This window comes from Onychostruthus taczanowskii, unplaced genomic scaffold (genome assembly GCF_017590055.1).
Source record: "Onychostruthus taczanowskii isolate IOZ18803 unplaced genomic scaffold, ASM1759005v1 scaffold74, whole genome shotgun sequence".
In the NCBI taxonomy this organism is placed as follows: Eukaryota; Metazoa; Chordata; class Aves; order Passeriformes; family Passeridae; genus Onychostruthus; species Onychostruthus taczanowskii.
In genome coordinates, this window is record NW_024505229.1 from 1,503,127 (window position 1) to 1,517,460 (window position 14,334).

The following is a 14,334-nucleotide window of genomic DNA, read 5'->3' on the forward strand; positions in this document are numbered from 1 at the left end:
ACTACAGAAGCCTCCTGGGAGCCTCCAGCCCTGTGAGAGAAGGGGGAGGTGGGGTGAAAGGAAAGGGGAACACACACAAGCAGCCAAGGAAACTCATCCACTGCCTAAACCCACCACAGCAGCCAAAGCAAAATAAGAACTTTTACAAGAAGCACCACACTGAGGGCTCCACATTAATGTGGCTTCAAGTCCAAGCTGACTTCAATCAACTTAAAATAAACACACCACAGCCCAGCCCAACCCCACTGAAATCTCACAGAGAGCAAAAAGCAGTAATGGAATAATGAAGAGAGTTATTGATCTGAATGAGGATGGGATGAACAAGGGAGGGCAGATCATGCACAAGATGTACGAGATCCAAAAATCCTTTCACGCTCAGCAGCATCCAATGGATCCACTCCATCACTGGGACATTGTAGAGTCTTTCCAGCAGTTCAAATTAATGAATTCAAAGTTTAATCAAACACTGACCCCGAACACTTGTGTTCCTGAACACCTCTACTTACACACTAGAATTCCTATTTCTGTAAGATTCAACTCTGATGTGTACCAAAAAAAATCTTTATCAATTTTTTAGTTGCTACGTAACATTTGGAGTACTGAAACAGTATTAAAATAAAAAGAGGACAAATAAGTAAGTTTGACCTCAATACCCTAAAATAAAATGTTTGAAGTATGTTATGGAGAACAAGTTGAACAGGAGCCAAGAGCAGATCCTTCAAAAGACAGCAATGTGTCCCAGGCTGCACTAGCAGGACAAGGACAGCCATCTCCCTCCTTGTGGGAATCAGAAAAACAGAAACTTCCACAGACATGGAAGAATTTGATCTGCAGCCTTGGAAGAAGATTGATGTAAAAATACAGTACACAAACATTAGGCAGAAAAATCATAAACTTATGTTTCTGTAGTTGTAAGTAAGAAGAATATACCTTAAGTAAGTGAGAAAATGTACTGATAAGATGGTGAAGGGTTTATAATGTTGGAGTGGGGTTGTATAGAATAAGCTGAGAGTTTAGAAGTTATAATAGAAGCATCTGTGTGCATGTGAGACACAAGCCATTGGACAAAAGCATCCACAGTGCAGCAGAAGTGAGTAAAGGTGATGGGTTAGAAAAGCAAAATAAATCCTGTGGCAGCTGTCCATTGGGTTAGAAAGTTCTGTATTGCCTTGTAACTCTTGAGCTATGGCTGACTGCTTGCTCCTCTGAAATCTCACAGCCTCTGAGACTGATGATCTTCTGAGCAATAAATTGTTTTAGCTTGAAAATAGTCCCATCCCTTCAATACTAGCAGTGACAATGATACCTCCTCCTGCTCAGCACTCCAGGAGACCGCACTGAGCCAGAACAGGGCTCCCAGGACAGGACAGACTCCTAAACTGGGGCAAACCCAGCAGTGGTGAGCCAAGAGCTCAGGGCTGGAGCACACAGGGATGAGGAGAGACCTGAGCACTGCCTGTGGGGCAGGGGCAGAGCCCAGGGTGCACAGCAAGGGACAGACAGTACCACTGTCACTGCTAAAATTGAAGGGATGGAACCATGGTCGAGCTAAAACGATTTATGGCTCAGAAGAACATCAGTCTCAGAGGCTGTGAGATTTCAGAGGAGCAAGCAGTCAGCCATAGCTCAAGAGTTACAAGGCAATACAGAACTTTCTAACCCAATGGACAGCTGCCCCAGGATTTATTTTGCTTTTCCAACCATCACCTTTACTCACTTCTGCTGCACTGTGGATGCTTTTGTCCAATGGCTTGCGTCTCACACGCACACAGATGCTTCTATTATAACTTCTAAACTCCCAGCTTATTCTATACAACCCCACTCCAACACTATAAACCTTCACCATCTTATCAGTACAGTTTCTCACTTACATAAGGTATAGTCTCACAACTATAGAAACATAAGTTTATGACTTCTCTGCTAAATATCTGTGTGTTGTATTTTTACATCAATCTAAGCTCCTTCCAAGGCTGCAGATCAAACCCTTCGGTGGCTGTGGAAGTTTCTGTTTCTGTGATTCCCCCAGGACAGTGCCAGCAGGAACAAAGGGATTTCTGCTGCCCAGGGTCCAAGGAGGATGGTGCAGCACTGCTCACCCCAGCACACCTGGACCAGGCTGGAGAAGCTGCTGTCACCGCTGTCACCAGACCGGCTCTGGGCAGGGTGGGGCTGGGCACACCTGGCCGTGCCACCCCACGTGATGCCCCAAGCCAACCACGTCTGTGCCAAAGAATGGCTTCAAATTCTGCTCATACATGGGAGACAGCAATGAGCACAAGCCTGGAACCAGCACACCATCCCCTGAAAATCAACTTCCTAAAACCCAACTTCTGTCGAGCAAGCAGCACCACTTGAGGTATCTGGTTCCACCAGCCTTGGTGGGCTGGGGCAGCACCACAGCGATGCCCCCAACAGAAGTCCTGAGCAAATGGAAGATAAAGCCTCTCAGATGTTCACACTGTTCCAACTGATGCCTCAGGTTTAGCTTTTATATTTTTCAGATTCTGTGCTGCTTTAGTGTGTAGTTCTGAGCTTTGTATTATGGGATGGTAAACTCTCTTCACAGAGCAGGGAGACAAAACAATTCTCTGGCTGGGGACCAAACTAGAATGATCCAAATGATCCAAATCTCAGGCCCAAGAGCACAAACAACGTGGGCTGAAGAGAGAAAAACAAGAGGGATGGGACTTCTTGGGTTAAAGCTGTAACTGGACAATTAACTCCAATATGCAAATGGAGCAGAACTGATAAAAGTGAGAGACCCCATGAGCGCTCGTGCATTTTGTGACAATTTTGGTTCATCTTGGGTTTAGCCCTGGCTGGGCTCTTGCACTCCCCAAGGTGGATCCACTGAGGCCTTTTAATAAATCCCTATTTCATTCTTTAACTCCATCCAGCCTCTGTTCTAGCTCAGCCTTCTCGAGGCATCAAATGACGAGGAAATTTCCCAGTTCAGGAAATATTTGCCAGCACTTGTGCAATCCAGTAACTCCAGCTTCCGTTCTGGGCTCGAGCTTGGCAGGGAATCAGGAATTCCCTCTCTGGAATGAATCTCTGCCAGGTCCCATTGACTGGGTGACAACTCCAATAGTAGTCACTCCATGTGCTTAATATTTATTTCTCTTAGCACTGCAAGGGTCCAAGCATGTTTCTGCACAGCCATACATCAAAACCCTGCTCTAATTTCAGTGATTAGACCTTGAAACAAAACCTCACAGGTCAAGGGAGTGATACAATCAGATTGAAATCTGTCAGAATAAAAATACATTTTAAAAAATTACCTGCTTTCAAGGTCCACTCCTAACTCAGTTTTTTGTTTTTCAAACAATCCTTGACTATATGGCAATTATCATGCACTGAACTGACAATATATTTAATAAGAAAAAAAATTACAGCTGCCACAGATATTAATTCTTATAAAAATAACACATGCCTTAAATGTTGTCTGATGGAAATACTTTACAATACACTATTAATTTACACTGAAATTTAAGTTTCACAGCAAGATTTTTAGTAAGTCCAAAATATGAACTGAACATTTTCCAGGACTCATGCTGGGCTCCAGCATATATTCATGAGCCTCACTTATGAACACAGGAGAAAAGTAAAGAATCAAAAGAGCTCAGGTGATGTCTACTCACATCCAGTTTAATAAAACTTAAGATGCTGCATTTACACAGCTTATACAGTCTTATTTGATGTAGGAATTTTCATTCTTTTAGACTGAAAATACAGTAACTACCACCAAACTCAGTGTAAGGGACATGTCACATCCCCACACACATCAGACTTTTATGTCCTCCTTTCACAGCAAATTAAAAAAGCAAAAAACTTCATGTGTGATTAACATAACACAGCAACACTGTATACAGGAGCTGAATTCAGCATATCAAACCAATTTCTGGTACCACACATCCAGGTGGTAAAGTGTTGTTCCTCAGTTTACACACACAACCAGCTGCGGAGGTTTTTCAGCTCATTTGGTTTTTCAGCCTAATTGTAATTGTGACATTCCCAAGGAGCTGGGAGAGCCCCACGCTCTCTCTACTGAGATAATCTTCTTTAGAGAGATTGTAAATATCTCACCCAGGCAGTGAAACCACAAAACAACCTCACCTCCAGGAGCAGGAGCAGCAGAGGGTGCAGGAAAAGTTGTTTTACGGTATCTGTTACAGTTTGAAATCTCTAACTTAGAAATCAGGGTTTTTTTTCAGAATACTGAGATACAAATGCAGGCATTTCCTTGTAACCTATTCAACCTGAAAGGAGGAGTCCAGCTGGACAGCTGAAACATCACTACAAAATCATCTACCCACCAAATAAAATGCACATTCCCATAACCAATTAAGAAATTAAACTGAATATGAGATGCTACTTTTCATGTTAAACAAATGCATATATTTTAAATATATTAAACAAGAATCTTCTATTTTTTTCCCTACATAAACATAATCAACAGCAAAATAAATCTTTTTCACCAGCAAAACAGGTATGACCCACCAACAACTTGGTTTTAATACAGCAAACCACAATTTCAGATAATTCTTTTAAGCTTTAGCCATGGATTCTTTAAGTTTTAGGAATTGAGATGATTCTTCTGCCTTCTTTAGCAGTGGCTCTGAAGGGAGTGGAAGCCTGGCAGGAGCAGAGATGCTGATCCAGAGCCAACACCACTCTCTCCAGGAGGGCAGAGGAGGTGCTGTCAGAGAACTGCTCTGGGGCACCAACCTCACACTCCATTTCCACGGTTTTTACCCAATAAATACACATATCTACTGGTTTAAGTCCTGATAGCTCTCACTGAGCAAACTCTCTAATTAATAAAGCAACCAGGAAAATATCACTGGTACTTTTCTGGTTTATGTGAAGAGATGCTGAAAGATAGCAGGGACACAATCCAGCAGTGAGAGCCTGCAGCAAAGTGCAACCTGCCTCAGGTACAGCTACAGGTGCCACTTCTCTGTAATTCTTCCTGCATGAAAAAGCACCTGCTCGTCATGAAGGAGACTTGAGAATCAGCAGAAGTGGAAGTAACACTTCACACTTTGTGACTACCAGAACAGGGAAGGAACCTGTGTGACTAAGCACTGTGGTGCCTCTCAGGAGGCTCAGAATGTCCATTTTCTATCTGATTTACTGGTAACCATCTCCTGTGCCACTCAAATGATTCCACCCTCAAGGTGCAGAGAGCTGCCCACAAAAATGCCTCTGCTGGTCCATGGCCCATCCTCAGCTGAGGATGAGCCAATCCTACCATAATGCAGGGTGTACTTTTAATCCCAACTGGAAAAGTACCAAATATAAAAGAAACAAATTTCTCCTTATAAGTCCTTGAGGATATTCCCTCTAGAAATTGGAAATATTTGACTCCAGCCAAATTTTGGCTCAAGAGAGCATTTCCTACTTTCCTAAGGAAACAAGAGATTAAACCTAAATACCCAGGGAACAAAAAGAGACATCAGGATATAGCTGCCAGTTCCTGTGCTTGTGCAGGCTGAGGTGGCACCACAGCTGGATCCACAGCTGGATCCACAGCCCTACAGGACACTCCCACAATCCCACAACAGCAGCTCTGTTGGAAGGCACCTCTGCAGATCACCCAGTCACCTGGAGCAGGTGACACAGGAATGTGTCCAGGTGGGTTTGGAATGTGTCCAGAGAAGGAGACTCCACCCCATCCCTGGGCAGCTGCTCCAGGGCTCTGCCACCCTTCACGGAAAGAATTTCTTTCTCATTCAGGTGGAACTCCTTGTGTTGTAATTTATGGCCACGGCTCCTTGGCCTGCCCTGGGCACCACTGGAAAGAGCCTGACACCATCCTCTGACCCAGCCTGGAAATATTCCCATGGATTGATGGGATCCCCTCTGAGTCTCCCCTTCTCCAGACCAACCAGGCTCAGCCCTGTGGTCTGTCCTCACATGAAAGATGCTCCTGCACCTTGCTCACATCACCTAAAACTTTTGATTGCAACAGTCCAAACGCAAACTCTTTCTACAACAAAGCACACCAACAAGCATTCTTAAAATGTGTACAACAAGAAGTGATATTCCAGTTTGTACACAGTGGTTCCCACACCTGTGGGGAAGACAGCTCCCACACACACAGCAGGACTCAGATAATCCTGCTAATTGCTAATAAAAGAAACCCTGCTTCTCAAGTTCTGTGGATGTCACTGGCATATCACTGCCCTGGGAGGGTGGGCAGGCCCTGGCACAGGATGCCCAGAGCAGTTGTGGCTGCCCTGGATCCCTGGCAGTGTCCAAGGCCAGGTTGGATGGGGTTTGGAGCAACCTGGGATAGTGGAAGGTGTCCCTGTCCAGGGCAGAGCTGGGACTGGATGGGCTTTGAAGTCCCCTCCAAACCAAATCACTCTGTCACTCTATGATATAACCCAAAATGTAGAATCTGGAATTTAAAAACACGGATCACAAAACCATCTGAGTGCTTTACTGATGTATTGGCAAACTATATTTTAATACATCATCTTTTTAACACCAATGAACTTCCTAGGATCACATCCTAGATGGACTTCTGAACAATCTGGATGAAAAAACCCCTACCATTCCAGATTAATTCCTTCACTGGGGAACACAGGAAGGGCCTGAGTGCAAAGATGTCACCAAACAAGGTCTCCCTGACCATAGAGCCCATTTAGGACCTGCAAAACCACTTCCCAGGGCCCTACTTTGCTCTGTACACCACAGCCCGTGAGTCACCCCACCTAAAGCTCCCGAACCTTTTCAATTCCATCCCTGAACGTACATTAGAAAAGAAAACTCAAACCCAAGCTGTGGCTCTGCTAAGAACAGGTGGAAGGAGCAGCGCACTCCCGTTCCCTGGTACAAGTTCTGTAGAGGCAGAGCTGACAAACAGCACTGCAAGGTTTTATCTCAGTGCACAGCAAAGCAGGGACAGCGCACGCAGCGTTCCCACCTGGGCAGGGAACACTGCAACGAGAGTGAATCTCAATTTAACCAGACACGTTTTACCCAGCACTACAGAACCCCGCAGCTGCCCACCCCCGCTGTGACACCGCTGAGAGCCAACACAAAACAGCCAGGAGGTGAGAATGACAGAGTATTTGGGGTCGGAAAGAGCCTTTAAAGGTCATTAGTCCAACCCCCCCTGTCACGAGCAGGGACATCTTAGGTTCGAGCAGGTTGCTCGGAGCCTGGTCCAGCCTGTCACTGAGTTTCCACCACCTCCCTGAGCAATTTGTTCCGATGTTTTAACACCCTCATGGTAAACATTTCTTTCTTACACTTAATCTAAAGCGATCCTGCTCCAGTTTAAAACCATTATTCCCAGTCCTAGCGCAACAGGTGCCGCTAAAAACTCTGTCCTTATTTTTACTGCAGACTCCCTTTAGGCACCGGGAGGGGCTTTAGGGTCCCCTGGTCTCTTCTCCAGGCTGATGGACCCCAATCCCCGCAGCCTTCCCTCAGAGCAGAGCCGCTCCACCCCTCCCACCAACTCTGCCCGCTCCAACAGGTCCGTGTCCCTCCTTCCCGGGAATCCCCGGCCGCGATCGGCGCTCCGGATCCCCGCAGCTGCCGAGCCCCGCCGCCCCTGCCCTCCCGCACGCCGCCGATCGCTGCCCGCGCTCCCGGACGGGCCCGGGCCGGCCGGGGCAGCCCCGCGCTGCGGGCGGGCGGGCGGCTGGCGGCGGGATGTCCCGGAGCAGCCCCGCGCTCACCTTGCTGCACGTCGCCGTTGGCGCCGCCGGGCACTGGCACGGTGAGCTGGCGCTCGGGCTCGGGCAGGCAGCGGCGGCAGAAGGAGTGCAGGCAGGGCAGCAGCTTGGGCTCGGCCTCTCGCCGGCTCTGCAGGCTCTGCGCGCACACCGCGCACGTGTCCAGCAGCGAGAACGGCCCCGGCGCCGCGGGCGTCAGCGGCGGCACCGGGCTGGGGCCGGGCCCCGCCGCCGCACCNCGAGCCGGCGGGAGGCTCCAGAGCGCCGCCGCCGCCCGGCGCGGCCTCGGCAGCCGCGTCCCCGCCGCCGCCGCCTCCTTTGTTTTCCGCCATGTTTCCTCCTTTGAACCCGACCCCGCTCCGCGCACGCTCCGCGTCACCGCGTCACCGGGCGGGACCGGCGCCGCGCACGCGCGCGCGCTCCCGCGGCAACGGCGCGGCCGGGAGGGCGGATCGTGACGTCAGGGGAGGCGGGGCTTTGGGTCCAGGGATGAGAGCCTATTGGGCGGTGGTGGCGGCAGGGGCGTGGCCATGCCCCCTCGGGAACGCCCCCGGGCACGGGTATGGGGAACGGGACACCGGGAATAGGGAAGGGGGCACCGGGAATAGGGAATGACGCACCGGCAACAGCACACCGGGCTGGGGAATAACGCACCGGGAACAGGGCATCGGGAATAGCACACCGGGCTGGGAATAACGCACTGGGCTGGGGAATACCTCCTCATGAGGGGGAATACCGCACCGGGAGGGGGAATAACGCACCGGGAACAGCGCACTGGGCTGGGGAATACCGCACCGGGAGGGGGAATAACGCACCGGGAACAGCGCACTGGGCTGGGGAATACCGCACCGGGAGGGGGAATACCACACCGGGGTGGGGTGTAACCGTTCCGGACGGGAAATGACAAACGCAGGCTGGGAAATAACCCACGGGGGAGGGGAATAACCCACCGGGACGGGGAATAACGCGTGAAGAGGGGGAATACCCGTTGGGCTGGGGATTAACCCACCCGGACCGGGAATATCCATCAGCATGGGGAATACCCATTGGGATGGGAAATAACCCACTGGGCTGGGGAATAACACCCCGGGAAGGAGAATAACCCACCGGGATGGGGAATAATGCACTGAGCTGGGGGAATGGGGCACCGGGATAGGGAATAACCCATTGGGATAGGGAACAAAGCACTGGGATGGGGAAACACCCATGGGGAAGGGGTATAGGGCACAGGGATGTGGGACAATGGACCAGGATGGAGAACAGGGCACCAGGACAGGAAACAGCAGACCTGGATTGGGAATATCGCACTGGGATGTGAACAGAGCAGCAGGATGGGGAATGGCACACCAGCACAGGGAAAAGGCCACTGGGACACAGAGCAGTGCATCGGGATGGGAGTCAGAGCATGGGGACAGGGGACAGGGCAGCAGGAGCAGGAAGATCAGGAATTGTGCCCCGGGATGAGGAACAGGGCAGGGGGTGGCACGTGGCAGCAGCTCTCTGGCCACCGAGAGCAACACACAACTTCCCCAGGCCTTGCTGGGGAAGGCTGTGAGATCAGAGAAAAGAATGAGAAACAATTCTTATCTCCACTTGCTGCACCTGGTATTGTGAACATGCGAGATTTGTTTACCAAAGGGTGGTTTCTTAATTAGCCAATCATGATGGTGTTTGGACAGGAGGACCAGTTAGGTCAACCTGTATCGTAAATATACAACATTTGTGTATTACATTTGTATATTATCTGTCTATAAAAGCAATGGGTTTCTTAATAATGACATAATATAATAAAGAGGTTGATCAGCCTTCTTTAAATTGTGGATTCAATGCTAATTTTGACCTTCCTGGAAGGTCAACTGGAAAATTCCAGTTTCCCCCCACTTCCCCTGCAGGGGATTCTCAGGGCCCACCTGACCCAGCCATCTCCTCCAGAGCTGCCAGGCTTTGGACACAAAGCAGAAACCAGAGAAATAACAAAACAGGATTTATTAAAGGCGTAGGGGAAAACACAACAACGTGAGCTCCTGCTTTAAATATATAAAAAGTGAAAACAATTCACAGTACATTTAATGGTGCCTGTGACACATTTAAACAGGATGTTTATAGAGTCCACCCTACCTCCTCCTAGAATTTAAAACAAGGAAAAGAAAGGATGGAAACACCCTTTTACCACCTCACACAACTGCAACTAGAGGTGTTTACAGACACGGCATCTCCAAAGTGTCTGCTTTGTACTTTTTAACACATGCAGCACTAAGACAAGTCAGGATTAATTCACTGAAAGTCTTGCTGGATATTCTCCTTGTTTGCTTCCCCATGCTGCTGCTTGATTTGTGAAATTTCATTTTCCAGCTGCACAATAGTTCGTTCAATCTCATAATTTTTACTGACAAGAGAGACCCACCTGGAAGGGAAAAGAAATAAAAAGAGCCTTTAGGTGTTATGTTACAGTCCTCTGATTAAAAATCAAAGACAACCATTGCTCCAAAGCAAGCATAAACACCAAATTAAGCAGCATTTTTCTAAACACTTGATAATCCTTAGTTGACATCAAGGGTCATTGGAACAACCAAAGTGACAATGAGTAATTTTTAACCCTGTTAAACCTGAAAACACAAGAAGTTTAATGACTAGACTCATCCACCAACTGCCAACATTGAGATAAAGAAGAGTTTAAGACAATTTAGGAAATTTGAAGCAGCTAATAAGTATATCCTCTTCTCACGTGTTGATTCACTCAACCTCAGCAAATACAATATGGAATCAAACTACAAATACTTTAAAACACCTCCTGCAAAGGAACAGTATCCTACAGCAGCACCAAAGGATCACTGAATTTCAAGTGGAAGAAGAATTTCAAGCAATGGAGAAACTGTGGAAGGGTTAACAGAGGAATGTCAATACTCACGTGGATTCCATCTCCCTCAGCTTAGCCCCAGCTGTGAGCTGCATGTTCTTCCTCTGCCAGTTCAGGTCTTGAATGTTTTTCCTGGGAAGAAAAAGATGTATTTCCTCATTTCATTGGCATCTGCAGCACCTGTTGCTAATTTCCAAATATTCTCAATTCCTAGATGTACTGCCAGAAAACATTTGTGTAGCCAGGACTGTAATGACAACATCCAGATGGATAAATCTCAGTACAGGGCTCACAGAGAACCCTGAAATAAATAAAAATAAAAGGCCAAACCAAACATCAGGGAAGATGTTCTTACAGAGACAACTGCACATTAAATTATCAGCAGTGAAATGAAAGCATTGCTACATTTCAGGGAGGATTCCACAAATCCAGAGCAGAGGTTCAAACAAACCAAACACAGAATTTTGAGTAGAACAGACATGATGAATGTAACTGCCTGGGGAGGGCAGGGTCACATTTCTCAATTATTAATTGTTTTTACTGGGTCTTTTTCCCTATGACCATGGCAGCAGCATACATCTTCCTCTGTATAGCATGGGGGGAGAGAAAGGTTCACTTCCAATTTCAGTACAAAAACATAAATAAGAAGACCCACCTCAATTTCTGAAGCTCTTTCTGGGCTTGTTCTATCATATGAACCAGGTGCCTGATGATAGAATGCAAGCAAAGCATTAAAAACACACAAATGGTAAACTAGCCCCATTTCACCTGACATTTAACTTGTCAAAATTAAGGATCCAACAAGGCCCTGCAGCACCTTGGCCCAGCCAGCAGATCCTTTACCTGCTTCCCTTCTCCTGAGCTCAGGAACCCTCTGCCTTCTCTCAGTTTGGAATTCCTTTGGCCTACTCTTTTATCTAAGGCTCAGCCAACCCTTCTCAAAAGTGGACATTAACACTCCCTGAAATAGCCCCAGTGCTTCCCGCAGCCATACTCTACAACCTTTTCTTGGCTTTTGCAGCAGCTTTATTACAGCTCCAGGCTAAGCCCAAGATCTGTAGTAACTCACCTTCATTTCCACTACTGAGCTATTCCTTCACAGACTATCACCAGCCTTAATTAACACCCACTCTCATCAACAGTAACCCACAACATTCAAGACTGGGATGTATTAAAACACATGCTGTTCCTTGGCCACAGAGACAGCTTTGAGATCACTCCTCTTCCACTCACAGCTCTCTCACATGGGTTCATCTATTCCAGGCTACAGATTCCCACAGGATTTACACCCAATAAACAGACAGGAATTCAACACAGAACTTGGTGTCCAGCAGAGCAGCTGAGGCCTTACTCGTTGTACACCTTCCAGGCGTTGCAGCCGTGCTGGGACATAAGCTCCAGGTTCTCGATGCGCACAGCCTGGTGCTCCAGCTGTGCCATGGAATTGTTCACACACTCCTGCCACGCCGTGATGTCGTTCTTCTGCCCGGAGGAGGGGGCTGGCAGCTCGTACCTGCAAAGGGCACGGCTCACCTGGGGCATGGCTCACCCGGGGCACCGGGCACGGCTCACCCGGGGCACCGGGCACAGCTCACCCTGGGCACGGCTCACCCGGGGCACCGGGCACAGCTCACCCGGGGCACCGGACACAGCTCACCCGGGGCACCGGGCACGGCCCTGCCGGCCCCACTCACCTCTTCATACTGAGCAGCTCCAGGGGCTGCCGGGCCGCCAGGCGCTCGAACTCGTTCCGCATGATCTCGGTCTGCGGGGAAGGCAGCGGTGAGGGACAGGCGGGGACCGGGGGGTCACACAAACGGGGTATGGTGGGGAGGACGGGGACAGGACACAAACGGGTAACGGGGGAGGGACAGCCGGGGCAGGGGGAGAGACACAGGAGGGGTGCGGGGTGGGGAGTCCGGCGGTGGGCACACGAGGAGGGTACGGGGGAAGGCCGCGGACAGGCAGGGTCTGTCCCAGCCAGGTTACGGATGGGGACAAGCGGGCTATGGGGCGCGGGAGGCCGGTCGGGGTACGGGGAGGCACTGGGCCGGGCGCTGCGAGCTGCCAGGCCGCCTCAGCTCACCTCGAAGGCGCTGTAGTCGTGCGCGGGCAGGTAGCTCAGGTAGTTCTTGGTGGGCCGGTACCGCCGCGTCTCCTCCTCCACCAGCGCCGCGGCCTAACGCACACGGAGCGTCAGGCAGGCGGGCAGCCCGCCCGCCGCCCCGGTCCCTCCCCGCCGCCGCCCCGGCCCCGCACGCACCGCCTCCCGCACGCCCGGCGCCTCGTAGCCCTGATCGAAGTAGGGCAGCGCATCCACCACAACATCGCCGGCCACCAGCCCCGGGCCCGACATCTTGGCCGCGGCCGCGCGCACTGCGCGTGCGCACCACGTCACGCCCGGCGGCACCGCACAGGGCTCGGTCGCAAACCCCGCCCTCAGGGATCAAACCCCGCCCCTTCCCGGCCTGCGCCAGCCCCGCCCCCAGCCCAGGCCCCGCCCCTCCCCGGTGGCTCCAGCCCCGGTCCCGCCGCCCCCGGAGGTTTCCAGGCCTTACCCCGCCCCTCCCGGTGCGATTCCGACCCTGGCCCTTTCCCTCCCTGCCCGGTTCCGCCTCCCCTCCGGAGTGACTCCAGCCCTGGCCCCGCCCCTCCCCGCCCCCTTAAGGAACAGAGACACGTGAAAGGTTGGATGGATGAGCTGTTATTGATCCATGGAACTCCTTATCAATCCATAAGCTGTTATCAGTCCACAGAACTGGTTATCAATCCATGAGCTTTATCGATCTATGGAACTGGTTATCGATCCATGAGCTGTTATTGATCCATGGAACTGGTTGTGGATCCTGGTGCCGGTTGTTCCCGCAGCACACGCGGAGCCCCCGGCCCAGCCCGGCCCTCCCGGGGCCCAGCTCAGTCCGGCCCGGGCGGGGTCCGTGGTTCCCCCTCCCGCCGCTGTCCCGCAGCAGCGCCCGGTCACTTCTTCTGCAGGAATTTCATTTTGCTGCCTGCAGAGAAGAACCAGCATTAGGAGCTTTAGGTGAGCGTGGGCAGGCCCTGGCACAGGTGCCCAGAGCAGCTGTGGCTGTCCCTGCATCCCTGGAAGTGCCCAAGGCCAGGCTGGACAGGGCTGGGAGCAGCCTGGGACAGTGGGAGGTGTCCCTGCCTGTGGCAGAACTGGTCCCTTCCCACCCAAATCATGGTGGGATTCTGTGAGCTGGAGACACTCCAGGACTCATCAGGCTAAGAGGCTTAAGGTGGAAAGCCACACATGGCCACCCCTGCCAGCAGACACAACTTTGGTCCCCTGGGCATGTCCTCAGCCAGGACCAAAGTTCAGGAACAAGCACTCAGAGCAGCAACTTAACAAATTTTATCTGAAGATATAAAAGCTTAAAAAGAAAAGAAAAAGCTTACACAGTGTTCAGTGCCCCCTGAAGGAGTAAATGTAAACAAGGGAACCCAGGTGCAGAAGGAGAAGGAGTCTTCCTCTCTTTTGTAACAAATTAATGATTCAATAGCTACAATTAATTACATAAAAAAAAACAAACTATGAACAAAAGCAAGGTGTGTTCCTTTACCAAGACTGCGAAGGATTTTGTTCATTCCAGTTCGTTCCGTCTCTGGAATCCTCTCCAAATACTCCAAGGCACGGACCTCAAAAAGGCCTAAAGACAAAAAAAATTAAAAATTAAAAGTCACTCACCAAATGAGTTACTCCATCTTTTAGCATGTGGCATCATGATTAACAAGGCCACAAAAGGAAATCATGTATGCAGTGTG

The 14,334-nt window shown here is 50.2% G+C and overlaps 3 protein-coding genes across 3 annotated transcripts in view; all 3 read right to left on the bottom strand.

The window, feature by feature from the left end:
- TRIM33 (tripartite motif containing 33) overlaps positions 1 to 8,026 on the bottom strand; it is a 43,394-nt gene extending 35,368 nt beyond the window's left edge. The window contains 2 exon segments of the mRNA XM_041422765.1: positions 7,698 to 7,933; positions 7,935 to 8,026. Coding sequence (XP_041278699.1) covers positions 7,698 to 7,933; positions 7,935 to 8,026 — 328 coding nt within the window.
- Positions 8,027 to 9,668: 1,642 nt separating this feature from the next.
- BCAS2 (BCAS2 pre-mRNA processing factor) lies at positions 9,669 to 12,969 on the bottom strand. The gene is made up of 7 exons (XM_041422800.1): positions 12,815 to 12,969; positions 12,638 to 12,730; positions 12,246 to 12,316; positions 11,903 to 12,064; positions 11,207 to 11,257; positions 10,603 to 10,683; positions 9,669 to 10,098 (listed from the first exon to the last, which is right to left on the bottom strand). Exons 1-7 carry the CDS (start codon positions 12,905 to 12,907, stop codon positions 9,969 to 9,971), a joined length of 681 nt encoding a protein of 226 aa, XP_041278734.1. The 5' UTR covers positions 12,908 to 12,969; the 3' UTR covers positions 9,669 to 9,968.
- Positions 12,970 to 13,245: 276 nt separating this feature from the next.
- The window catches only part of DENND2C (DENN domain containing 2C), a 29,905-nt gene continuing 28,816 nt past the window's right edge, over positions 13,246 to 14,334 (bottom strand). Inside the window, 2 exon segments of the mRNA XM_041422809.1 lie at positions 13,246 to 13,559; positions 14,133 to 14,219. Of these exon segments, the coding sequence (XP_041278743.1) occupies positions 13,528 to 13,559; positions 14,133 to 14,219 (119 nt within the window). The 3' untranslated portion in view covers positions 13,246 to 13,527.